The sequence below is a fragment of the Lipotes vexillifer genome, unplaced genomic scaffold (genome assembly GCF_000442215.2).
Source record: "Lipotes vexillifer unplaced genomic scaffold, Lipotes_vexillifer_v1.1 scaffold903, whole genome shotgun sequence".
Taxonomy (NCBI): domain Eukaryota; kingdom Metazoa; phylum Chordata; class Mammalia; order Artiodactyla; family Lipotidae; genus Lipotes; species Lipotes vexillifer.
In genome coordinates, this window is record NW_006791919.1 from 2,019,951 (window position 1) to 2,047,852 (window position 27,902).

General features: G+C 40.8%; 2 protein-coding genes across 2 annotated transcripts in view; one reads left to right on the top strand and one right to left on the bottom strand.

Moving 5' to 3' along the window:
* NEMP2 (nuclear envelope integral membrane protein 2) overlaps positions 1-10,346 on the top strand; it is a 27,974-nt gene extending 17,628 nt beyond the window's left edge. Inside the window, exons 3-9 of the mRNA XM_007464966.1 lie at positions 1,410-1,641; positions 1,780-1,852; positions 3,315-3,408; positions 4,235-4,349; positions 5,929-6,154; positions 9,288-9,464; positions 10,205-10,346. Of these exons, the coding sequence (XP_007465028.1) occupies positions 1,410-1,641; positions 1,780-1,852; positions 3,315-3,408; positions 4,235-4,349; positions 5,929-6,154; positions 9,288-9,464; positions 10,205-10,346 (1,059 nt within the window). The remainder of the gene's footprint in view (positions 1-1,409; positions 1,642-1,779; positions 1,853-3,314; positions 3,409-4,234; positions 4,350-5,928; positions 6,155-9,287; positions 9,465-10,204) is intronic.
* An 11,276-nt stretch (positions 10,347-21,622) lies between these two features.
* The window catches only part of MFSD6 (major facilitator superfamily domain containing 6), a 52,106-nt gene continuing 45,826 nt past the window's right edge, over positions 21,623-27,902 (bottom strand). Inside the window, exons 4-6 of the mRNA XM_007464967.1 lie at positions 27,063-27,161; positions 25,541-25,821; positions 21,623-23,683 (exon numbers count right to left, since the gene is read on the bottom strand). Of these exons, the coding sequence (XP_007465029.1) occupies positions 23,480-23,683; positions 25,541-25,821; positions 27,063-27,161 (584 nt within the window). The 3' untranslated portion in view covers positions 21,623-23,479. The remainder of the gene's footprint in view (positions 23,684-25,540; positions 25,822-27,062; positions 27,162-27,902) is intronic.

Consider the following 27,902-nt stretch of genomic DNA (forward strand, 5'->3'; position numbering starts at 1 on the left):
CCGATTTCTTCTGTTCTCAGTGAAGTAGGAAGGATCACCAGCCAGAAGTGAGGCAGGGAGAAATCATTGGGGTATTGAGGAAGGAGAAGCCGTGAGGTCATCGTTGAAGACAGCGGAAGAGCCACTGGACAGGAGTGTGTGGTATGATTGCCGGCAGCCTTCCGGTCCTACTTCAGGTTCACAGTCAAGGGTTTGAAGTGAGAGCACTGCGAGTTTCTCCAGCATGATCGGTGGTGCAGGTGCAAAAGTGGAATAGGTGGAGGGTTGGATTTTGCAAGTGAGTGTGACAAAGCACGAGGGGTACAAACAAGTTAAGGGTACATGTAAGGGAATGCTTTATAATGATTGATCATGGAACTTAGCTGGAAAAGAAGGGGCTGAGGATGTCAAGGGTGAGGAGCAGAGGAAAGGTGCTTGCTCCCTGCTGGGGTTAATGCTTGCTGGGGTCGGGGTGTTAAAGGGGGCACGCTGGAAAGACAGGAGGTGGTGGTCAGCTAGTGGGGTGCATTTCATGCAGCCTGTATTGGGGGCTGCAGTGTGGGGCTGACAGGATTGGGGTGTGGCCGCAGGCATGATTAGCTGAGGTGAGTGGGACATAAGAGGGGAGGAGTTCAAGGAACCAAGAGGACAGGATATTGGAAGGAGTTTTATGTGTATCTTGTGTATATTTAATCCTGGAGACATGACAGGAAGAGAGAGAGCAGCAGAGAGCCAGGAGCTAAAATCCAAGAGAATCGGGGCGTTGGTAGACAGATAATGGGTGATTTCACCTGAGGCCTGAGATTCAGAGCTGGTGCTCTCTTTCCCCTTTTCAGGCTTGCCGTATCCTTGGACAAAGAAGAGAAATAGAGAGGGACAAAGGCAGCAGCAGAGTTGTCCTTTAATGATCCCTGGGCTGTCATCGTCAGCTTAGTATTGTAGTTGGTTCTTTGCTGTGAGACCTGGGGCTGGGTTCTGATCCTTCTTCAGCAGGCATGGTGAGAGAAGCCTGAATCACATATGCTCAGCTGATGGGTAAGATAGAAATGCTTTTTTCTCAATCACAGTAGAAGTGGTAGATATATAAACCCTATTCTCATTAGGTTTATAACCAAATAGTTTGCTACCTATTATTTTCTATCTCATCCATTTTCACATGTCCCTTGGCCACAGTAACCTGCTGGAAGAGGGAATTCCATCATGCACAACTCAGGGGAAGAAACATCCACTTTAAAAAGTGTCTGTGCTCCAGTGTGTGTTGACTAAACATAGATCTCTGGATCTGTGCCTGGGATCAGAATGTTGCCAAGTACCTCTGAATGTTCTTTACTCAACCAGTCTTGGGCTCGCTTTACTCCTTTTCTCATGATTTTAAGAAGCTTATAAGAAGTTTTAACTTCTGTGTTTGTGAATTTGTTCTTGTTTTGTAGGTGAAAATTACCAGTTCAGGCCTGCTCAGTGTCGTATCTATCACAGAAAGATATAATTGCCAGTATCCAGAAACCATTCTATCTATTATCAAATGTGTGATTCATAACCTTTGGACACCAAAGGAGTCTAATGATATAACCATAACCATCAATCCATATGGGGAGACTGTGTGCTTCTCTGTGAAGCCTGCCAGGAAGATATTTATCTATACCGTAAGCGTGAATCGAAACAGTAAGTCTCTTTTTATTATACTTGATTTCTGGAATCAGTTTTTCTGGAGTGACATTTCAGTAAATTGACTTTTTTTCACTAACACTGCATTGACACAGAATCTTTGTTTGTTGTGTGTCTGTGTCTTTTTTGCTCCAGTTGTGGATTTCAGACTCTTCCTTGTGTTTGTGTTGGGCATTTTCCTCTTCTTTTATGCAAAGACCTTGAGTCAGTAAGTATTCATTTGTACTTTCTTAAATTTGTGAATCAAAAAAAGTAGGACATTTTTGACCCTGTGCTGAATATTTCCACACTAGTTTGTAGGCCTTGCTTTAGATTTTGCAAACAATTGGTCTGAAGACAGTGTTTGAACAGTTTTAAAACCCGTAACATTTGTTTGTATAGTATGATATGTACTGGTTACAGAGTACTTTCACATGCATTACTTTGTATTACGTATCAATATACATTTTCTTAATAGATTTATTTTATTTTAATTAATTAATTTATTTTTTGGCTGTGTTGGGTCTTTTGTTGCTATGCGCAGGCCTTCTCTAGTTGCAGCTAGGGGGGCTACTCTTCGTTGTGGTGCTAGGGCCTCTTATTGCGGTGGCTTCTCTTGTTGCGGAGCACAGGCTCCAGGCGTGCAGGCTTCAGTAGTTGAGACACACGGGCTTCAGTAGTTATGGCTCATGGGCTCTAGAGCGCAGGCTCAGTAGTTGTGGTGCACGGGCTTAGTTGCTCTGTGGCATGTGGGATCTTCCCAGACCAGGGCTCGAACCTGTGTGCCCTGCATTGGCAGGCGGATTCTTAACCACTGTACCACCAGGGAAGCCCCTATACATTATTTTAATTGATTTGATTCTCTTAACAACTATGTGAGCTCTGGATTATTGTTCTGAATTTATAAATGAGAAAACCGACATCCGTCATTACATGAGTAGTCTTGCCAGGGCTGAAATTTATACTCAGGTTTTCTGATGCTGGGTGCCTTCCTCTCTCTTAGATTTGCACCACGCCCTAGATTTGTGGCTCTGATACAGAAGGTTGAATTTAACATATTATCCTGATACTTTTTTTCTTATAACTTCTCTCATGAAAAAGGAATATCTTTCCAATAATATTTTACTTCTTGACTTGCTATTCTGGACATTATTTATTTTCAAGTTTTTCCTTATGCCTTACGAGAGTGTGTTTCATGTCCTCCATGGTCTTAATAAATTGGATGTTGCTTACATAGCCTGAAGAGTAAAGCTTGGACTCAGAGGAGATGGGCTGCAGGCCTGAATCCTCCAACTGGCAGGTACTGACTTGGGAAAGCCTTTAATTTCTTGGCACCTTAGTTTCCTCCCATGTAAAATTTAGACATGGATAGCTGTTTCACAGGACTCTTGTGAGAGCATGTTAAGCTCTCAGACAAGTGCCTGCTATGTGATAGGTGCTCCAATAATTATTATTGGACCAGATTCTAAACATAGCAGATAACTCAGACATTCTGTTTCGAGTTAGTGGCAAGCTATTTACCATAAATTTCAAGTAGAGATTTCATTTTTTAAGAGTATAGGATGTAATTAAAGCTGCCATCTGAGTTTTTCTTCTTAATAATCTTTATGACTACTGTCAAGTTAAACATGTTTCTAATACTGAAAGAGCGACTTGGCATTTAAATGGCTTTTATCTGCTTGTCTTGACAGGAGCCCTGTTTTCTTTTACTCTTCGGGGACTGTGCTAGGTATTCTAATGACATTAGTCTTTGTCCTGTTGCTGGTGAAAAAGTTCATTCCTAAGGTAGGTATACCATGTACAAATGAATAAAAAAATGGAAACCATGATCTCATAAACATGAAAAATTGATTAAAATGAATTCATGCTTATTATGAAAGTTCCTAATTCAAACTGTATTTCTACATTGTATAAACTGGCTTAAATTGTATCTTTTCCAAGAGATTCCATTTTTATTTATTACTATGTGTAGGCTTAAGTATTAAGTTTTGGCGATACTTTTTTTGAGACCCTTTTATTTTCTAGATAATACGTTTTTCTTATGAGTGATGGGGGCTTATTCTATGCTCAGTGCAGGTTTCTCTTGGCTCAGCTGAGGAATGTCATGATGCTGAACCACTGGGGCCTTGAATAACAGCATTGCTACATCTGGGGATTTCTTCATCATTATTAGTTCCCCCAAAACACCTTCAATAAGAGAACGCCCCGCATTTAGTTGAGGACACATATATATTAGTTCATGATGCTCATGTTGGAGCTACTCTGACGAAAGCTTGCAACACCAGCATTATTTTGAGATAAATTTATTCTTCAGAACAGTGCTTCTCCAACTGTAACGTACATGCAAGTCACCTGGGGGTCCTGTTGAAATGCAGACTCTGATTCAGGAGTCTCAGTGGGCCTGAGAGTCTGCATCCCAGCAAGCTCCCAGGTGACATCGAAGCTGCTGGTGCATGGATCACACCTTTAACAAGACACAAGAAGAGTATCTTGAGTTGACTTCAGTGCAGTTTGATATAGAAGTTTTGAATACAGAGGGTTTATTTGTTTATTTCTATTTTTATGAGAGTGAATGAACCAAAAACTGTCATTTATTTTCTTCCACACACAGTATAGCACGTTTTGGGCTCTAATGGTTGGTTGTTGGTTTGCTTCAGTTTATATTTTGTGGCAACTGATGGAAGAGCTGAAGTGGCTGTGGTGTGAAAACAGAATATATATATTAGGTAGGTAAAGCTTTAAATAATATGGTCTATTATTGGTAAAGCTGAGAAGTACAGCCAGGGGCCTTCTTTTGACATACGTTTCTCTCCAGAATCCAAATTTTCATTTTGAACTAAGGAGAAGAACTGTTAAAAATACTATTTTATTTTATTCCCATGCTTGGTGATTTCAGTTCACTAGTTCTCATTTTAGACTATTTCTGTATGACATCCTTCTTAGTTTTCTATACTAATGATCAAAAGAGCAAAAAAGCATTTGCCCTGTTTGACTGCATGTGCTTTTGAGTTGTGGTTAAGCTCTAACCACATCTAAATTGTAATGAAAACACTTCTCTAAAATGTGGCTCTTTATTTCTTTTTCTTAATTTATTCAGTATAAAAGGTGAGAAGTCCTAAATATAAATGACTAATGAAAACTTGACTTTTCAGAAACAGAGACACTTGTTCTTCTTGTTTGATGTTATTTTAAAAAACAAGCAAAAAAGAAAAACCCAACTTTTTAACGTGTTTTATTTGGGAAATTATAGAGAATGGGAGAATCAATTTTCTCCTAACCTCTTAGTGCCAAATTTCTCCCGTAAGTCCACCCACCCAGAACAAAAGCAATCAATTCTTTGTTTCACTTGAAGGTTTTATGTTTTTAGCCCATTTTTCTTTTTACACTAAAGTATTTTCAAAGTTAATTATTGCTATTATGGTGTGTTTCCTTAAATACTTCACTAAGCATCTCTATGAGGCAAGAGCATTTTCCTCTATAGTTAAATAACTATTAAATCTAAAAAAATGAATAGTTACATAAAATCATCTATTATCTAAGCCATGTTCAGATTTCCTAAACATCCTTGATGCTTGTTTTGTATAAGGTAGGATATAGTCCAGAATCACATTTTGCATCTATTGTGTCCTGTAAGTCTCTTTGAATCCATAACAGGTTTTGGGGTGTTTTTTTTCCCATCACAATGATATGCTGAAGAGACCAAGTTGTCCTATAGAATGTCCCACTTTCTGGATTTCTCTGATTATACCTTTGTAGTATAATTTAATTTGTTTCACTTGGCGAAATACGTAAGAGGCAATGTGCACGTGACATTGGATCATAACAGGAGACACCACAGAATATCTCACTGTCCCTCTTTTGGTAATACAGAAACTGAGCACTGGATTACGAGGGTGACAGCCCCATCCCTGCACTGTAAAATTATATTTTCATTTAGTGACTAGAAAATAAAAATTAGGAATAGCTTTTGTAGCAGACTGTGACGTACACTGAGGCTTATTCCTGACCAAAGCAACTGTGATAACATTTGCCCTCTAGGACTCTGGACCAGAAAATAGGGATACTTACATATTAATATTATAATAATTTATTATTGTACATCCTTAATTATTACAAAAGTCAGCCTAATATCTCACATGGAAGGAATAACTAGCCCTAAATGCATTTTTCAACTTCATTGGAAAAAGAAAACAAAAATGAAGGTTTTCTGATATGTTCTTAGCTCTGAGCCATGGCTCTGCTGGTTTTTTCCCCATAACTTTTCAGTTCAGTGTTATGTTGTTTTACATTCTTCTGCTTTTACAGGCTACGTCTTGATAGTTGGGTGTCTCAGCTTTACTGTTTGTTACAAGCACGGGCCCCTCGTGGAGGAGAGGAGCATGACCCTCTCGGCGTGGGCGCTGCAGCTCCTCTCCCTGCTCCTGGTCTACGCTGGCGCGGCCATTCCTCAGTTCGCCTATGCAGTGATGCTCCTCACCCTGTCGTCCAAGTTCCTGCACTACCCGCTGAGAGCACTCGCTTACGTGAGATGGTGCGTATCGTTTTTTCTTTTTTTCATCATAAATTTGACATTTTGAGTTCTGGTTTTATTTATTTTGGGGGGGGGGATATTTTGGACACATCATAGTTAATCTCACAGTTAACTCCACTTCATCTGGATATTTCCCTCTGAGAGGGGGACAGTTAGAGAACGTAATAAGCATCTGATTCCATCCCCATTGCTAGTCGTCGTTCATCTTTCAGAGGTGCACCACCAATTACTAGGTAATGACAACTCACCCAGAATTCACTAAAATCAGTGGCAAAATTACTTGGGCTCGGGGTCGCCTATAATTTCTACTTTCATTCTACGTTTCCCTTTTTTAGGGCCCAGGAGTGCTTTAGAGGTAATTGTGCATATGAGATAAGAGTTAGGGAACAGAAATGAATCACAAATGATTGAAAGTTATGATTTATATAATTCAGTTAAGCCTTTGGAAAGTACAGAAAGAAAGATGAGACAACTTCTGTTGTCACGGCTTTATGATGTCCTCAGTCATGGAGTCTGAGCACCTGTTTTTGTGTCAGGTGCACAGGTGAAGGAGATGGTCCCTACCCTTGAGGTGTACTTGTTGACACGTAGGCACGTTTCTGTAGCTCTGAAGTGTTAAAGTAGGCCTGCACAGGAACTGTGGTGTGTAGAAAAAGTTCAGGAAAGTTCCTGGAGGACGTCACTGGGCTGAATTTTAATGAATCAAAACAGCCAGATGAGTAAATGTAGGAAGGGCCTTCCTGACGGGGAGAAAGCCCAGTTTGGTACCATCACAGGGCCAGCGAGCGAGGTGGGTGTCAGCCAGGTCATGGAGGCATCACAGGCCCTGCTGGAGAATCTGATCTGATCCTGTAACGCGGCGGAGGCAGCTGACCGTTACGTATCTTCGTCAGTGCTCTCTGACTACTGCCTCGACAGGGTTAGAAATCAAATGCCTGGGGCCCAGAAGGTACTGAAGGAATGAGGCTGAGCAGAGGGAAGGCAGTGGTGAGGACTGTGTGAAATTCTACAACATTGCCTCCTTGAAAGGGGGTCAATTGCCATTCAGCCTGAGCTGACTGTTGCCATGTGGGAATGTGGGCCTTGCCTTGCCAGCTCTTCTGGTTTTCTAGAGAAGCTGGGAATGTGGATTAGAATGTAAATTCTGACAATGTTTAAATGTTGGCAACTAATCTGAAAATAAAAATACGTTCAGCAAGCAAAAATCAAAGCAGAGACCATGAACATGCCTCAGGCAGTAGGAGGGGCCCATCTGTCTCTGGCACAGAGGGTGGAGGTTAAGGGGAGGTTCCGGGGCAGGAGACCAGTCGTCAGACATCACAGCAATCCACGCAAGAGGTGATGAGGGCCTGGAGTAGGGCAGTGAGATCAAGGCAGGAAGAGGGAGTTAATAAATATTTACAAGGTAAACTTGGCTGTGAGGAAGGAGACTCTGTGGTAACTGGTAGTTTCTGGATCTGATGACTGCATGTGTGGTGACGTCACAGGGTTAAAATGCACCAGCGACAGGGCAGGGCCCCTCTGCAGAGGATGCTGGGGAGACTGAAAGGCAGCAGGATCGGGGGACTGATGCTGACTGCTTCCCCCTGCCCTGTCTCAGAGGTAGACAGTGACTGGGGGTCTCAGAGGTCCCTCTGCCAGGAGGACAGTGGCCACTACACATCCTTCAGACCTCTGGTCCTTTGCCAGGCTTGTGGCCCAAGGATCCCAAGAGAGAATTCCTTCCACTTTCCCTTTAAACATCCACTGCCCTGCCAAGAGCAAAGTGTGTTCTGTCACGGTGATCCTTTAATGCATTTGCTATGCGTTCTGTTAACACAAACGTAATGATCAAAATGTATTGTAACTTCCTCAGCTTTTCATCTTGCTAGTGAATAATTATGTGAAACATTAGGGGATAAAACAGGAACTTATAGGTTAAATAATAAACCAGAGTAAATACTTTGATTTGTATAGTACTTTCTAGTTTGCAAAGAGCTGTTTGAATATATTTTAATAATATATGGTAGCTCTTCTTTTGACTATCTTTGTTGAACACTTATTATAGACCACTCACTGTGCTAAAGCACTTGACACAAAATAATGTATTTCATCTGTACAGTGACCTCCTTGTTGCTTTCATTTTTTTCCATGTGAGCAAGGTGAGGCTCAGAATTGTGAAGGAATTGCCCCAGTTCACACGGTGGGTAAACCTCAAAGCCAGGACTGTGTCCCAGGCTTCTCCTCAGAGCCCAGGAGTTTTCCTCTAGGGAGACAGTCTAGGTATTCAGAAAAGGAGAAGGAAATCATGTCAGTGGTTCCCTAATTCAGCTTATCAACCACCAGACAATCAGTAAAAGTTTAAAGATTTTTCAGGTCCCAAACCTCAAGAAAATGTGTGTTTAAAAGACCTCCTGGTGATTCTGATGCTCATTTATATTTGGGAATCTCTGGTTAAATTAAATTTTAAACCACCTAAAAACATTTTTTTAAACTCATTGGTAAGTATAACATATATGTTAAAACCTTTTCATCATTACCATTTTTATGAGATTCTTCCCTTTAGGACTTTTTTGGTTGGAAAAAAATTCCAATCGTGAGCCCCTCAGCATGTAGCAAAGGAAGAATTATTATAAATGACTGTGTATACACGATCCTTGTACAGTGTTTACTTCCTCTAAGGTTAGTCAGAATCCCCACCACTAGGTGGAGGCGATATTCCACAAATCTTCCTGGCTTCTCTGTTCAGACTAAGTGGCAAGTGATTCTGCTAGGTCTCCATAAAAGGACATCTCAGAGGCTTGCTGCTAAGAAAATCAGCAGGGCAAGCATAAAGAAGCCAGACTTTTAACTGTCTGATTTGAAATCACTGAGGAAGAAAAATGCAATCAACATCTCTATCAGAAGTCAATCCTCAAACGCCGTAGGACATTATTTCAGATGGTCAAGGAAGAGGGGAAATGTACTGATAGGCCCAAACTACACGTTCTGTAAACCTCCGTCATGATAACAATAATAAAGTATAGTATGATATAGAGGAAGTTAAGAATTATTACCGTTACTGTTGAAGAAATGTATTTTTATAAATCTTAAGGGTTGAATTGAGCAACCAAATATGGCCAGGAATCTAGCAACCAAATGCCGCCTGTTTTAGGAAAATGAAGAAACGGTTTACATCAGAAAAGCCAGTGGTTAAGTTTCTTACTGAAGATGAGTACAGGGAACAAGCCGATGCTGCGACGGCCCGCGCCCTGGAGGACCTGCGCCAGGCCTGCTGCAGCCCCGGCTTCCCGTCCTGGCTGGCCGTCTCCAGGCTCCGGGCGCCTAAAACGTAAGCCCCGCTCCACTGCCCGCAACACAGCTTGGGTTGGGGTTACCATGAAAATAACATGATGGTTTGGATCAGATACTTCAGGCTAGAAACAGACAACTTCCCTGGATAGCAAATGACATGGAAGCTGTCAGAGTCGCTTTTGCTTCAGTGCTCTGCCTCGCCCTGTGTAAGTGCCAGTGTCAGAATAAATGTTGACCATATGTGTTTCATAGGGAAGGCCATAAAGATAACTCACAGGAGAAGGGAGACGGAATGGGATGTGTCACCTGCTTCTCTTCCTACGGGGGACGAAAAGTCATTTGTAAAGATCACCAAGAAAGACATCTCTGCCCCAGCATCTTTTCCCTACTGCTTTCCCTTCTTCCTAGCTTTATCCAAACAACAGTAACCTCAAATTAAAGATTGAAGGGGGAAAGTCTTGACAGTAAAATAATGAATAAATAATACGTTTAATTATTTATTAATTAAAGAAAGAGAGAAAGAAGGAATTAGAAAGCAGGAGTGGGTATATTTGGCAGCATTCGCTGCTCCTAAGTCTACCTACTTCTCGATCCTTTCCCTGAACGTCTAGAGAAGGATCACATAAGCCATTCCTGTTTTTACACCCACTGTGCAAATGCCATCCTCTATCGATGCAAAGTCAAATTTAATTAAAGGGGATAAGTAGCCAGGGAACATGTTATCTTCCAAATAAACCTCTCTGTGATAACATTAACTTTATTTAAAACAAATACTAGGTTTGCAGACTTTGTTCTTGGAGGAAGCCACTTGTCGCCTGAAGAAATTAGGCTGCATGAAGAACAATATGGCCTTGCGGGTGCCTTCTTGGAAGAGCAGCTCTTTAACCTGAGGACTCCTGACGGTCTGCCTGCACACTGACTTCATTCTGGACAAGGAAGTGGGGAAGGGCAGGGATCCTATTAAAGGTGGGCAGAACTGTACCGGGGAACAGTGGCAAAAGCATTCACTATGGAGAAAAATCAAGTCACACTGGAAAGGAAAACTAAACTGTATTGAAGATAACTGATCCTTCTTGGACAGTTCTGTGTATTGTACTGTAGGTGGCCACCAAGATTCTGTGACAGTCATTACCACTGTCCTTGAATGAAGACTCTCATTAGGAACAAAGGGATCATGTTGATCTTCAAGGGGCCAATTAATTTGAATAGGTGCCTTGTCAACTGCAGGGCATTAAATCCTCTCTTAATCCCCAGAACCTGTGTCAAAAGACTCTGCATTGCTCTTCCTGCGTGTTATCAATGTAAGTGCTGGAAGAGACCTGAGGTACAATGGACCAGTATTTTCCAAAGTGTAGTCCACAGGATGCTAATAAGTGTTAGTAGGTAAAGGAATCCTGAGGTCAACTAAGATGGATGCATGATTAAACAAACGTACTGCAGGACTTCTCAGAGCCTTTAATAATGCTAATGCACACTGTGAACCTCCTAAAGAGGAGAAATTGTGTGCAGCATTCTCCAACTTAATTTGACAACAGAACCCTTTTTCATGAGATTAATATTTCTTGGAACACATGTTTGGAAAATGCTGATGGTGGAGGAATGGAGGTTTCGGAAGGTTAAATAACTTGTCCAAGACCACAGGGCTTTTTAGAGGCAGCCCTGGGACTAGAACTCCAGCCCTACTGTTTCCAATGACTCAGGTAGAAGAAGAGATCTTTAGAAATGAGGCGCCATCTCGCCACAGCCTTGGGTCTCACAATATTCATGACTTATTTTTTATTTTTTAATAATAGCCAACTAACTGTTTGATAACTGTGATAAAGAGAAACATTTCCTATGGTTATATTTTAAAGTTTTGATAAGACTTTTATAGATATATATAAAGATTAGAATTTAGAATTACTTTTTACATTTTTTTGTATGTTGAAATTGAAGGCATTTAACCTCAAGTCGACTGGCCTATTTTATTTTTTTTTTACTCCCTAAATTCAGGTCTCAATAGTGTTCACACCTGAATTTCTACAACAATTTTGGTTTTTTTTTTTTTTTGGCTGCATTGGGTCTTTCATTGCCACACGGGGGCTTTCTCTAGTTGCGGTGAGCGGGGGCTACTCTTCGTTGCAGTGCACGGGCTTCTCATTGCAGTGGCTTCTCTTGTTGCAGAGCACGGGCGCTAGGCTCGCAGGCTCTAGAGCACAGGCTCAGTAGTTGTGGCACACGGGCTTAGTTGCTCTGTGGCACGTGGGATCTTCCCGGATCAGGGCTCGAACTCGTGTCCCCTACATTGGCAGGCGGATTCTTAACCACTGCACCACCAGGGAAGCCCCTCGACTGGCCTATTTTAAAAAATTTTTTAGTTATACGTGTTTGTAACAATTTCTTACAAAACCGATTTGTGATCTTTCTTATAGAGAACAAATCATTTTTCTTCTTGTGCTTCATGATTTTAGACTCCAGAGTGAAATGAGGGACTAACCATGAGCTTTGACCCTGAGGAACAGAGGCCAAAACATAGGTCTGGGAAAAGATCTGAACATGGCAAAACAATACAAGGGTTAAGATGTTGCTAACTTCATTTTAAGAATCAAACGCAGGCTCTTTTGCTGTGGTGGGGCCATAAAGAGTAGCAGCATAAAGAATGAGGAATCTCCCTTTTCTAGAAGGGTTATGGAGGAGGGACACACAGATCATTTGGGCACTGCTTTCCGGAACCAAATTTAGTATAGCGTTTTTCTAAATTCTTGAATAAGAGTGTGGCTGCCTGTTTGGAATTCTTTAGCTTTATTTCCAAATGATATTTCCTCTTTGAAGCAGTGTGTCAGTGTTTTACGGGTCTCTATTTTTGCCAGACACCTTTTAATATCGGGAGCTTTGCTATTTTTGTGAAATAACACTAAATTTAATCTGTGCTTTTACATAGACCTTGATATAAAAAATCAAAGTATCTTCCATTCAGATTTATGAAGGTGATGACTTTTATGAGTGTAAACAGTTATAATAGCGTTTTTGTTACCGTTTAATCTGATTTTTATTGTTTTATAATTCTATTTATTGATGCTGTATTATAAACATATCAGATGTTTGTGGTTGTGCTCACCAAGAGGCGGTGTGTGTACTACATAATGTGTGTGTGCATAACGTGTGCAGTCTGCTGGAGTTCCCAGGGGACATCCCAGCCAAGACAGCCACTGGGCCTCACCTGCGCCAGGGTGAACAGGTGCCGACAGTAGAAGAAAGCAGCTCCTGGTGGGCCAACAAGCTAGGTGTAGCTATTTTTTATTGTGATTTTTATTGCAATAAAAATAGCTAAAGGAAGAGAAAAAGAGCAACAAGAGGCTTTGGGGATATTGTTTTTCATTTTTACTTTTAGAGGAAACCATGGATTTGTCAGTTTCTGTTATGTGAGTACTGTGAGAAGCTAAATAATTAAAAGCATTGCTTGCGATACATTGGGCGTATTTCTGTTGTGCTTATTTGAATTGGGGTTTGTTATAGTGCTGATCATAGGTCTAGTCCCCATCAAGCAGTATGTATGTCAGCTCCTCTAAGAGATCTTTTTTCTCTGCTTCCCTTCTTCCCTTCCCCTGTCTATCCGTCTGTCTCTCTCTCCCCACCACCCTACTCCCTCTCTCCTCTTTTTCTTCATTTATTTAAAGGCCTTTAAACAATTTAAATGACCATTCAATAAAATGGTTATACCCTTCACAGGTTGTTGACAGTTGGTTCTGTGCCTCATGCCACCCTAGGTGTGCAGTTGTGGAGCACAACAGAACCTTTGTTGTGTTGGTGCACCCACGAGGTGCCTCACAGAAGCTCGCTGTTGTTAGCAAGTTGGACTGTTTGACCCCAAAACATATGAGTGAGATGTAGTGTAGCTCGCCATGCTTAAACAGTCATATTCAATGTATTTTTCAAAGGTTTTTAAAAAATATTATTTTTGGCCACGTTGGGTCTTACTTGTGGCACGCGGGATCTTTCATTGCAGCACGCCGGCTTCTCTCTAGTTGTGGCGCACATGCTCAGTAGTTGTGGCACGCAGGCTTAGTTGCCTCATGTCATGTGGGATCTTAGTTCCGCGACCAAGGATCGAACCCGCGTCCCCTGCGTTGGAAGGCAGATTCTTAACCAGTGGACCACCAGGGAAGTCCCTATTTTTTGAAGGTTTTAAAACACATTTTACATAGCACAAAAAATGCTTTGTCAGTTAGTTGTATAGTTTGCCAATAATACTTAGAGCTGAATTACAGGGGAGTGTCCATCTGACATTTAGGACAATACTTGAATTTATGACTTTTTAAATCTAGAAATTTATGAGATTTTAGATATTAAGAGATTTGGAATAGCTGACATCAAAACATGTGGAAGAATTAAGACCTCCAGAATGATGTCAAGAAAAGAAAAAGGATCTTATATTATTCTGTATGTGATTATTCCCCAGAGTTAGAGAAGTACAATATTTAAATCACCTTTTTCTTTTGTCCAACTGAAAGAAGGATCCTATGCATAGATAACATAATAGATGTGGAATTTTGAAGATTCCCCCACAGTGAGACAGGTTTGTTTTTTTTTTTTTAACATCTTTATTGGGGTATAATTGCTTTACAATGGTGTGTTAGTTTCTGCTTTATAACAGAGTGAATCAGTTATACATATACATATGTTCCCATATCTCTTCCCTCTTTGTCTCCCTCCCTCCCACCCTCCCTATCCCACCCCTCCAGACAGCCACAAAGAACCGAGCCGGTTTCCCTGTGCCATGCGGCTGCTTCCCACTGGCTATCTACCTTACGTTTGTTAGTATATATATGTCCATGTCTCTCTCTCGCCCTAACACACCTCACCCTTCCCCCTCCCCATATCCTCAAGTCTGTTCTCCAGTAGGTCTCTGTCTTTATTCCTGTTTTACCCCTAGGTTCTTCATAACATTTTTTTTTCTTAAAAAATTTCATATATATGTGTTAGCAGACGGTATTTGTCCTTCTCTTTCAGACTTACTTCACTCTGTATGACAGACTCTAGGTCTATCCACCTCATTACAAGTAGCTCAATTTCGTTTCTTTTTATGGCTGGGTAATATTCCATTGTATATATGTGCCACATCTTTATCCATTCATCTGACGATGGGCACTTAGGTTGTTTCCATCTCTGGGCTATTGTAAATAGAGCTGCAATGAACATTTTGGTACATGACTCTTTTTGAATTATGGTTTTCTCAGGGTATATACCTAGTCGTGGGATTGCTGGGTCATATGGTAGTTCTATTTGTAGTTTTTTAAGGAACCTCCATACTGTTCTCCATAGTGGCTATTTCAATTTACATTCCCACTAACAGTGCAAGAGGGTTCCTTTTCTCCACACCCTCTCCAGCATTTATTGTTTCTAGATTTTTTGATGATGGCCATTCTGACTGGTGTGAGATGATATCTCATTGTAGTTTTGATTTGCATTTCTCTAATGATTAATGATGTTGAGCATTCTTTCATGTGTTTGTTGGCAGTCTGTATATCTTCTTTGGAGAAATGTCTATTTAGGTCTTCTGCCCATTTTTGGATTGGGGTTATTTTTTTGTTATTGAGCTGCATAAGCTGCCTGTAAATTTTAGAGATTAATCCTTTGTCAGTTGCTTCATTTGCAAATATTTTCTCCCATTCTGAGGCTTGTCTTTTGGTCTTGTTTATGGTTTCCTTTGCTGTGCAGAAGCTTTGGAGACAGGTATTTTTATCTGACCCAGGAGCCAGCTGTTTTCTGTATATTTTGGATATTAACCCCTTGTTGGTCACATCATTTGCAAATATTTTCTCCCATTCCATTTTTCTTTCCCCCATAGGTTGTCTTTTCATTTTGTTGATGGTTTCTTTGCTGTGCAAAAACTTCTAAGTTTGATCAGGTCCTGTTAGTTTACTTTTGCTTTTATTTTTTTTGCCTTGGGAGACTGATCCAAGAAAATATTACTATGATTTATGACAAAGAGTGTTTCACCTGTGTTCTTTTCTAGGAGTTTTATGGTTTCATGTCTTACATTTAGGTGTCTTAGCCATTTTGAGTTTATTTTTGTATATGGTGTGAGGCAGTGTTCTAATATAATTGTTTTACATGTGGCTGTCCAGCTTTCCCAGCACTATTTGTTGGAGAGACTGTCTTTTCTCTACTGTATATTCTTGCCTCCTTTGTCACAGATTAATTGACCATAGGTGTGTGGGTTTATTTCTGGGTTCTTCTGTTGATCTACGTGTTTGTTTTTGTGCCAATACCATGCTGTTTTGATTACTGTAGCTTTGTAGTATAGTCTGAAGTCTGGGAGGGTTACACCTCCAGCATTGTTCTTTGTTCTCGGGATTGCTTTGGCAATTTGGGGTCTTTGGTGGTTCCATATAAATTTTTGGATTATTTGTTCTAGTTCTGTGGAAAATGTCCTGGTGTTTTGATAGGGATTGCATTAAGTCGGTAGATTGCTTTGGGTAGTATGGCCATTTTAGTAATAATGATTCTTCCAATCTAAAAGCATGGGATATCTTTCCATTTCTTTGAATCTTCATTTTTCTTCATCAGTATTTTATAGTTTTCAGCATATAGGTCTTTCACTTCCTTGGTTAAGTTTATTCCTAGATATTTTATTCTTTTTGATGTGATTTTAAATGGGATTGTTTTCTCACTTTTTCTGATATTTCATTATTAGTGTATAGAAATATTTTGCATTTTGTGTATATTAATCTTGTATCCTGCAACCTTGCTGAATTCATTTATTAGTTTTAATAGTTTTGGGGTGGAGACTCTAGGGTTCCCTGTATAGAATATCATGTCATGGGCAAATATTACAGTTTCACCTCTTCTAATTTGGATACCTTTTATTTTTCTTGTCTGATTGCTGTGTCTGGGACTTCCAATACTATGAGAGTACACATCCTTGTCTTGTTCCTGAATTTAGTAGGAAGCTTTCAGCTTTTCACCATTGGGTATTGTGTTGGCTGTGGGTTTGTAGTAAATGGCCTTTATTATGTTGAGATATGTTCCCTTCTCTATCCACTTTGATGAGAGTTTTGGTTTTGGGTTTTTTTTTTCCCCTCAGCAAACAGAAGATCCTTTACTGAATCCTGAGTGTGAAAATCTACCATTTAGTTCTTTCTCCCTTCTCCCCGTGAGATTCAGTAATCCCTTGATTTGCATGGAACATTGGTGTGTCTGCTTGTTCTTGCTGTTGTGTCCATTTTGTTGTTCTGATGAGAGTTTTATCATGAATGGATGTTGAATTTTGTCAAATGCTTTTTGTGCATGTATTGAGATGATCATGTGGTTTTTGTCTTTCCTTTTGTTAATGTGGTGTATCACGTTGATTGATTTGTGTGTGTTGAACCATCCTTGTGACACAGGAATAAATTCAACTTGATCATGCTATATGATCCTTTTAATGCACTGTTGGATTCAGTTTGCTAATATTCTTTTTTTTTTTAACATCTTTATTGGAGTATAATTGCTTTATAATGGTGTGTTAGTTTCTGCTTTATAACAAAGTGAATCAGTTATACATATACATATTTCCCCATATCTCTTCCCTCTTGCATCTCCCTCCCTCCCACCCTCCCTGTCCCACCCCTCTATGTGGTCAAGAACTGAGCTGATCTCCCTGTGCTATGCGGCTGCTTCCCACTAGCTATCTGTTTTACGTTTGGTAGTGTACATGTGCCCATGCCACTCTCTCACTTTGTCCCAGCTTACCCTTCCCCCTCCCCATATCCTCAAGTTCATTCTCTAGTAGGTCTGCATCTTTATTCCTGTCTTGCCCCTAGGTTCTTCATGACCAATTTTTTTCTTTTTTTTTAGATTCCATATATATGTGTTAGCATATGGTATTTGTTTTTCTCTTTCTGACTGACTTCACTCTGTATGACAGTCTCTAGGTCCATCCACCTCACTACAAATAACTCAGTTTCGTTCCTTTTTATGGCTGAGTAATATTCCTCTGTATATATGTGCCACATCTTCTTTATCCATTCATCTGTTGATGGACACTTAGGTTGCTTCCATGTCCTGGCTATTGTAAATAGAGCTGCAATGAACATTTTGGTACATGACTCTTTTTGAATTATGGTTTTCTCAGGGTATATGCCCAGTAGTGGGATTGCTGGGTCATATGGTAGTTCTATTTGTAGTTTTTTAAGGAACCTCCATACTGTTCTCCATAGTGGCTATTTCAATTTACATTCCCACTAACAGTGCAAGAGGGTTCCTTTTCTCCACACCCTCTCCAGCATGTATTGTTTGTAGATTTTTTGATGATGGCCATTCTGACCAGTGTGAGATGATACCTCATTGTAGTTTTGAGTTGCATTTCTTTAATGATTAATGATGTTGAGCATTCTTTCATGTGTTTGTTGGCAATCTGTGTATCTTCTTTGGAGAAATCTCTATTTAGGTCTTCTGTGCAGTTTTGGACTGGGTTGTTTGTTTTTTTTGATATTGAGCTGCATGAGCTGCTTGTAAATTTTGGAGATTAATCCTTTGTCAGTTGCTTCGTTTGCAAATATTTTCTCCCATTCTGAGCATTGTCTTTTGGTCTTGTTTATGGTTTCCTTTGCTGTGCAAAAGCTTTGAAGTTTCATTAGGTCCCATTTGTTTATTTTTGTTTTTATTTCCATTTCTCTCGGAGGTGGGTCAAAAAGGATCTTGCTGTGATTTATATCATAGAGTGTTCTGCCTATGTTTTCCTCTAAGAGTTTGATAGTGTCTGCCCTTACATTTAGGTCTTTAATCCATTTTGAGTTTATTTTTGTGTATGGTGTTAGGGAGTGTTCTAATTTCATTCTTTTACATGTAGCTGTCCAGTTTTCCCAGCACCACTTATTGAAGAGGCTGTCTTTTCTTCACTGTATATTCTTGCCTCCTTTATCAAAGATAAGGTGACCATATGTGCATGGGTTTATCTCTGGGCTTTCTATCCTGTTCCACTGAAGTTTGCTAATATTCTGCTTAGGATTTTTGCATCTGTATTCATCAGAGATATTGGCTTCTGATTTTCTTTTTTTGTAGTGTCTTTGTCTGGTCTTGGTGTCAGGGTAATGGTGGCCTTGTAGAATGAATTTGGGAGTGTTCCCTTCTCTTCAATTTTTTGGAATAGTTTGAGAAGGATAGGTATAAGTTCTTCTTTATATGCTTGGTAGAATTCCCCCGTGAAGCCGCCTGGTCCTGGACTTTTATTTGCAGGGAGTTTTTATCATTACAGATTTTATTTCACTTCTAGTGATTGGTCTGTTCAAATTGTTTGTTTCTTCTTGACTCAGTCTTGGCAGGCTGAATATTTCTAGAAATTTGTCCATTTCTTCTGGGTTGTCCAATTTGTTGCCATATACCATTACTTGTCATTTTCTTCCCTTCTCTTCAACTTATGTTTTGATTAATTTTGTCCCTTAACTAATTCATATCTCCAACCACTTAATGTTTACAACGCATGTTGGAACTGAATGTCTTACTAGACAGCTTATTAGGTATAGGTAAACGTTTAACATAGTACTGTAGTTTGGGAGCATGCAATATGGTTATAGATTAATGTTAACAAAGTACTAAGAGCTAGGGCCTGGATGGGGAAATAAAACAACACTCTCCTTGCCATGGGCTATTTGTCACACAAAAATAATGGCAACGTTTATGGAGTGTTTACTGTGTGTCGGGTATGTCCTTTAACCATCAAAAGAACCTGTAAGGCAGATACTGTAATCATCTTAATTTTACAGAGGAGGGCCGTGAGACCCAGAGAGGTTACTTAATGTGAGTTCTCACTGGCAGAACTAAGACTCAAATCCAGACAATGGGGCTCCAGAGCCGGCAATCCTAACCCCAGCACTGTAAGGTCCTTGGGTTGCCATCTAAAAACTGGGACCTCCCTGGAGCCACAGTGGGGCAAGTGGTCCTGTATTAGCCGTCCGAAGCAGATGGGAGTTGAGTGAGAGTAAGGTGCCCACCTGGACTGGCTCATTTCTTCCCCATTCTAGACATCACCAAGTTTCCAGTTAGTCTCATCTTAAACCACAGTTTGTCCTCTCATAAGGTAAATTACTTAGTGATTTGAGAACCCACTCCCCCTTTCTCTCACCCCTTTATTCTGTTCCCATGCAGGCACTGACCTTTCTCCCATCTGCCTGATGGTTTGGAATTTTTGAGCCAGGAATTCTTAGAGCTTTGCTGAAATGACACAGGAGTGGTTTGGGGCTTCAAAAGTAGCTTTGTCTTGTCCCACTGCACCCAAGGAGAGAAAAATTTCTGAAGGGAAAATCATCTTTTATTTGCCTACAGTCAGCTCTGTCACAGCTTGCCCTCATCTTCACAGAATAATGTTAATTTTAGGGTGCAGCCTTTCACAATGAAGATGAGAAAACTAAGACCCAGAGATCTCCCAAAGGTAATTTTCTTCCTCTGTTCCTGCACTGTCTTGTATGGTAGCCACGAGCCACAGATGGCTGTTTAAATTTAAATAACATGAGAGACTTCCCTGTTGGTGCAGTGGTTAAGAATCCACCTGCCAGTGTAGGGGACACGGGTTCGAGCCCTTGTCCGGGAAGATCCCACATGCTGCAGAGCAACTAAGCCCGTGCACCAGAACTACTCTGAGCCTGTGCTCTAGAGCCCGTGAACCACAACTACTGAGCCCACGAGCCACAACTACTGAGCCCGCATGCCTAAAGCCCATGCTCTGCAACAAGAGAAGCCACCGCAACAAGAAGCCCGTGCACCGCAACGAAAAGTAGTCCCCACTCACCACAACTAGAGAAAGCCGGCACACAGCAACGAAGACCCAGCGCAGCCAAAAATTAATTAGTTTAAAAAATAAATAACGTGAGAAATCTAATTCCTCAGATGCACTAGCCACACTGTAAGCACTTAATAGCCACCTGTGGCTAATGGCTACCACACCTGACGGTGCTGCTTTATGAAGCTGTTGCCTCAGGATACTGAGCAGTGGGTGTGTCTGCTGGCCCTTCCCAGCTCCCGTGGCACTGGTCTTCAGAGTCCCTGCAACCTCCAAGTTTTCTCTGCAGGGTTGCCAGACCTTCCGAGTTATCTCCAGAGTGGCACTCGTGACTAACAGAGCAGCAGGAGTTTGAAGGCGCTGGATTTCTGTGTATCTGGGAATAGCTAGCGATCCTAAATGGAACTGCAACCACACAGGGTGAGTATCAGACACACAAGGTAAGGGTTCAGAATGGCCAGGGCTGCTTTCAGGCTTGTTCTACCACAGCAGAAGCAGAGGGTGGCCTCCCCACCTCCTGGGGTTGGAGAAGGTCCTGGGTGGACCTGCACTGGGGCATCAGGCAGGTCTGAGTTTGAATCCTGGCACTGTGACCTTGTTCCCATAACGTAAGCCAAGTTCAGCTCCAAAATCTTCATATTTAAAGAGGGGATAGTGATATGTATTACAGTGTGTTGTTGTTAGGACAAAACGATAATGTCATCAGCACACACCAAGCACCCAGTAACAGTGGGTGTGGCTCCCTGTTTCCTGGAATCATTGCTTATCTCCAGATTGGCTGCAAGGAATACCACTTAAATAATGGTCTCAGCACCATCAGTAGCCTCCACACCCAGCAGTCTTGGAGGAACGGCAAATCAGAGGGGAGCACTTAGCCGACTGTCCGCTTCGTGTGGCCCGTGACAAGATTAATAAGCCAGTAAGGCAGCGATATTCTTCCTGTGAATTCCTTAGGGTTTTCATGAGGTTTATTGGCTGGTGGAGGTATATGTGTTATTGTCATCTATTATTCTACTTAAGGCCTTGAGTAATAGTTTAATAATCAGTAACTAACCTCTTTGGATCCACATGAGCTCAGCACTTTGCGTAATTCACTTTTTCTACAGTTATGGGGAAAAGCATATGAAACAAGTCATTAAGGTCGTGATTACCAACCTGGGCTTTGTGACCTCCCTGGGTATTTCCAGGGGATCTCAAAAGGGATTAGAAAATTCTCCAAATCAAAATTTAATTTGAATTCACTTTTTTTTTTTAAATGGCACTTTGAGGACAGGAGGAAGTCACAAAGTCCACAAACCCATGAAGGTGTCTGCTCTCAAAGGCTGGAAATTACTGCACTGTTTAATCACCTCTCACAGTAAACGTCTGATAACAAAGGCCTGTAGAGTTTGATCTCATTCATTGCAGAGTGAAGGACTTTTATTTGTTTGGTCACATCGTTATCATTTAAGAAATACTTAAAAATGGTATTTATTTTTATTTCAACATGTCAACTGTGCATTTCCAAAACAGCAGGCTTTTCAGAGGAATAAATCAGAACTGTAAACACAAGACACAGTAGAAGTTTTTTGACTTCCTACAGTCAGTTTCACAAATCCACATACTGTACATTCATAGGTGAGGTTCAGCCTGTCACCCATTTCTTTATTTCTATAATTACATAAGCATAATAAATACATCTGATTTTTAAAGGTCACTTAAAATGAGTCATGATAGTTTACAGTACAGTACATTTCAGTTCAAGTGCAAAAATAACTATTTGCTTAATTCTATTTCTTCCCGTTATTGTTTTTAAGCTGTGTTCTGTGGTGAAGCTAGATATCCGAGTGTAGACTTTCTTCTTCCAGATGCAGTTGTGGGCAGAAGTACTGTATCGTGGAGAAGTCCTCACTTTATAATTGGTCCTGCCTAATCAGAGTCAGACAGTAAGGTGAGTTGCTCATTTTTAACTCTCTTCTTTTCTTTCCTCTCTCCTGTACTCATCCACAGTATTGTACACACTGTATAATTGACCTTCCTTCAGCTAAGGCAATGTTCCCTTGTCCACAGCCCTCCCCCAAGGCTTCCTATAACCTCAGCTTTCATTTTTAGCAGCAAGCTTTACGCATGAGTCACCCGGCCATTGTCGACTGTAGCTGTAATATTTACAGTAGCATGCCCGTATCTGAACTGTCCAGTGTCTGACTATGTCTTCGTGGGAAAGAATATACTGAGATTTTTTTTCTTTAGTCATTGGAAAGTGTACTTACTTCTTCTTTCTTTCTTTTCCATTCCTGGTTTCCTATTCACCACCTTTTCCCCTCACCAAAAACAAAACAAAAAAACTGAACCAGTATGTAATTTTTAAAAATTGTATCCCTTCCCTAGGCACTTAAATCTTATACTGTTATTTGTAAGTAGTACTGCTTAATTAAAGAAACCCTTAGGAATTCAGTGATTTTGTGTGTTTGTTTTAGTCCATCAGCTAATTAGAGCCCAAATCACTATAAAGTTGTAAATAGTGATAGAGGCTATTTACAGTATCAATATATTTAGTAAACCCTTGTCTATCAAGCCACAGGATACTAAGTTGGTTGGTTTATTTCAAATACTCCCTCCTCTGGTCTTAAAGCCCATTTAAAACAAAAGGCATTTTAAAGCTCAGCTTAGCTTGCAGTAGTCAGTAACAGCTTTTGCCACTCAGAGAATTGACTATTTTCATTATACACCATACCCATATAAAAATATATTTGCTAGAGATATGCCAAGTTTCTGATGAAACTTTTTCCTTTTTTTTTTTTTTTAAACAAAAGCATAGATGCCACTAACTTTTATCTGGTTACTTTTAAAATACGTCTTAAAATTTTTTTAATTGTTCTCTTTAAGAGAAACAAAATTATAAATGTATTCTGTTTCTTCCCAGTTTGCATTAAGAACCAAATAATTAGGAGAAATAATCAGAAGAGGGAAATTATATCAGCATTCACCTTGAAACACTTTCTTTCCCTCCACTCATTTAGTGTAACTGCTGGTTTCAACTCTTACTGCCCTGGCAGAGAAGTCTTGTAGTCCTTAACCTACCCATCCAAGAACTGAAAGTCCTCACTGAAATCCATTTTCCTTCTGTGACTCCAGTGGGACTACAGAAGTTGACCTATTTCTGCCAATATGTACTGTAGCTTCTACATGTGTGAGCGTGTGTGTGTGTTTGTGTACTTCTGCGTTGATGAGTTCAGGTATTCAGCAGCGTATGTGGTGCTGTGCTCCTCGAGGTGCTCCCTCTGTGCTGGCAGAGGAGCCCAGTTCCATGCAGGGTGTGAGATGAGCAGGACCCCTCAGTGTCCCCCAGAGGCAGGCTGAGCCTGCTCGTCCTCAGTCTCCTCCCTGCGCGGGTCTACACTGGGGTGAGTGGGGCTGCTCTGCGTCTGAGATGCTGCTGCTTGAGGGGACGGCTGGCTTCTCGATGGGTCAGAGGGAGCCTCACATGGTCCAGGCCGGGCTCCACCAGTTGGAGAAGTTTCCCGATCCTCACTGGTCCCCTGGAAGGAAAAAATAGGAGGTACCCCATGGTCAATGCTAGCAAACTTTTTATATGCTTTCAAGTAAGATAAAAGAAACATGGGGAGATCATCCTGAAGTAACCACTTCAGGAAACAAGTAACAGAGGAATAAGGATAGAATGTCTTACCTTTCGTCTCCTTTCCTACGTGCAACTGTCCAAGCCGCATGAAAAACACAGACACTATAAGCAGACGTATCTTGTGGATAAAGGAACGTTACTACCAACATGGCTGTTACTCCTAGGAGAACAATTTACATCAGCACATATTTACTGGGCCCCCACCAGCCACTGTGGCAAGTCACTGGGCAAGCAGCATGGAACGGGAACTCAGTCCACTTGCTAAGACCAGAGAATTTAAGGCTGGAAAGCACCTTGTCCCACAGGAAGTGAGGAAGGCATCCTCAGCCTCAGAGACAGGGCCAGGAAAAGAAGGTCCTGAAATTGAGTCCTGATGTATAGTTGGGATTTTAAAGTACACACTAAAAGTTGATTTGTAAAAATCAGGAAACATTTCTTTTTTAATGGATTTTCCTCTGAATTAGTACCCATCACTTCAAAGAGCTGAGCACCAAAAAAGAAAAAAAAAAGTTTTATTTCTGTAATTCTAAACTGTAAAAGAAAATATATTAGTATAATGACTTCCTCATAAGAGTAGCTAAGCCATACTAGCCAGTTTGTATTAATCTTAATATATCATAAAAAATGTTAATGATACTTAAGCCTAATAGGCTTCTGTGAAAACAAGGGTGAGTATCTAAAGTAATGAAAACACTGCCATTCAGGCAGAACTCATCTTTCCTCCTGCATCACCTCCTTGCTTCACATCCTTTCTATGCTCCTCCTATGCTGATATCTTCCTTGACTTGTGAGCAGAGGATTTGTGTGAGTTTATTATCTTGATAAACCAATAGGATCATACATGGACTAGAATGCATTATGGTTATCAGCGAAGAATCAGATTTGGTTTAAATTAGAGAAATATTACATGTCAGTTTACAAAATTGTGATAAATTTAATTGAGGTAGTTCAAATTAAGGAAATTACTCAAACTACTCTTAAAGTCTTTCCCCTTTATTTTTTTCCTCCTGTGTCCTCTGAATTTACTCTAGATATAGAGCTGACATGATTCATCAAGTGAAAGGGAGTGATTAATAAAAACACAGGGGAAGTAGACTCATTACTTTGGCCAAACTGTTCATAGAAGTTATGCTTAAACATTTTCCAAAAGTATTATATAGCTTCAGTTACAATTACCTACAGTGTTTTTATCCATGCGATTCGACGCTACTCAGGAGAGACCACACCTCTAGGGACAAGAAAAACCACACTTTTTATCTTTCAGGTGAGCCCGCTAGCAAAACCACATTTCCACTGAGTTAGGTGTCCTGTCAGACCCATTTAGTGGCTCAGAGTATTACTTAATTTATCAGATATTTATTGAGGTCCTATTATATAGAATGTCCCCATTAGAATTTTTAAATTACAGAGATTAATATATAATTCACCAAGGCAAGAACCATATATCCATACTGTAACGAATGTCCACCGAAACAGACATTTCAAAGAAATACATAAAATCAGAATGGATTTATTTTCTTTCTTTCAAGAGGTACTGTGTCTTCTCTGTGAGGCCTTCCTGAACCGCATAAGGCAGAATTTTCCCTCTATGGAACCTTGTATACACCTTTATAATACGCTTGTCACAAAGCGCTGAAATTATTTGTCTGCATGTCTATTTCCCCCACCAGACCTCCCATAAATCTTGTTGAATGAATAACTGAATAACTGAAACAACTGAGCCTGCTTAAGGCAAGGCAGCAGAGGAACTTTTTACCTGTAAAGGCTGTATCTCAGAAGCACGGTTGTCTCTTGTTAGCTGCATCATCTCTTTAATTTGGTAGAGTGCGTAAACAAAGGTCACCCAGGGAGAGGAGCTGACACCCCAGGCTGGCTTGTTCACATCCTCCTGTTCTTCCTGGTGCTTGGTTTTCTTAGGTGGAAGTCTGGGCTCAACGCGTGGCAGAACATCTTCTGTCTGTTGCTGGACCAAGTCGATGGTTGCTATGGGAACAGGACTAGAAGGAACAGGAATCCTTTCTGCCAGCATCGTCTTGTCTGGAGAGAAAGCCATGTTTAAATCGTTTCTCAGAGTTTTTACATATTTAAACAGATGTATGTATGTATGTATGTATGTATGTATAAATAAATAATAAAAACTGAACAAATGGACAACCTCGACAAGCCCGTTCTAGTATGCTTGGGAATGTTGATAAGTTGCCGTGTACCAAGGGCGGCTTCTCTACTTGGCACAAGTACTGAGCAAATGAATGTGATGTTTACCTTCCAGGGTCTCCTTACAGGGCTTAAGAGACATTAACTTATATTTATTTATGAAATGTATTGGTTCAGTTAACGTATATAACATCTGTGGGGCATAGGTTATAGTGAATGTTGCCTTAGGCCCACTTACAGGATTGAGATTTTAAAGATAAGCATCAAAATAGGAAAAATCACACAGTAGCTGCCTTTATTGGCCTTTTACTGAAGGCATGGACTAAGCTGCATAAGAGATATGATCTAGTTAGGATTATAAAAGAACAAGAATAAGAAAAGTCAGTACTGGTCTTTCTTTCTGAGTAACTTGTTGGAATTAAAATCTGTCTCTGGGGTTTCTGTAACAAGTTAGTTTTTCTCTTAACAGAAGCACTTCGGGTACTTGAGGCAAATGCTCCTCAAAGGACAGGACACCATAGAAGATGAGCCCTGTTCCAGGACCCAAGAGCTGAGAAAGAATATTTGTTTTAATGGTTGGCGTTCTTCATTGAAAAAAAAAAAAGTTGATTCCCCCCAAAAGTTGAAAGCTTGTTCTCATCAACACATTATATTGGATATAACCTTCTTTCTGTATAATTAATACTTTTAAGAAGGCCCTGCCTAATTAAGGGAAAACTTCAAATTTAAGGTTTAGACATTTTTATCAAATGAAGGTAAAAGCACAGAGATTAATACCACTTCCTATCCCTAATAGTAAAATTACTGTATAATTCTATATATGATTTAAAATTTAAATCTCTTTAGAATACCAGAGAAATTTAAAACCAGTACTTTCCCCAGTACCTTGTACTGTAAAACAAAACAAAAGCAAGCTGCCTAAAACAACCAGTATTCTTTTCAACATAGCAAGTGGCTTCTCTCCAGCAATGGTGCACATGAGTTCACTGATACAGCCCCGAGAAAATCTAGCCATGCAGGTCTGTGGTACACTCTGATTCCACCTCTGGGTTTCTGAGGGGTATGTGTAGAACTCCCCACGGCTTCAACCTTTAGAACCTTTAAAGAACAATGAACATGCTTACCTTCTTCCTCATCTGGCACTGCCAGCCACTGGATCAGGGCAAAGAACAGGAGGATCACCAGGCAGGCCATGCCAATTCCTCGGAAGGTCGCAGCAGCCCCTGTGGAAACAAACAGCACTCTGTAATTTCCGGAAAGACAGGTAGCCCTCATCCGAAACTGTCAAGTTTCTAAAGTTCAGGACAAAGGCAGCAGAGCAAAGAATGGCAAATGGCCATTAGCTTCATATAGTAGGAGCAGCACAGGTCTGGGCAGGTGTCAAGAGATCCAAGTGCTGGTGTTGGATATCTGTCATTGATCAAATTTTAAAACTGCATTTATAAAATAAAGGACTGTCTCCGAGTGCCTTTTTAAAATTCAGTGGTGCTCTCTTCATAAAGACAATTTACCTAACTATATATTAAACAACCTTATTAATCTGTAATTAGAACAGCATAGCTCAAGTAGTGCTATAAATTCAGACATCTCTGAGCCCACCTTCTAGGGACCTGAATAGTCAAGATTCCTGGAGCAGAATAATGCCATCTCCACCTCAGCCCTGCCCTTGTGTTTCCAATAAGGGAGATCTGACAGGGCAGACAGACTGTGTTATCACAGATGCAGTGACATTACCAAAGCCAGCATATAGTTAGACTTTTTTGGTTCAAAATCTCCTAATGGGGGCCTCCCTGGTGGCGCAGTGGTTGGGGGTCTGCCTGCCGGTGCGGGGGATGCGGGTTCGTGCCCCGGTCCGGGAGGATCCCACGTGCCGTGGAGCGGCTGGGCCCGTGAGCCGTGGCCGCTGAGCTTGCGCGTCCGGCAGCGGGCGGGGCCACGACAGTGAGAGGCCCGCGTATTGCAAA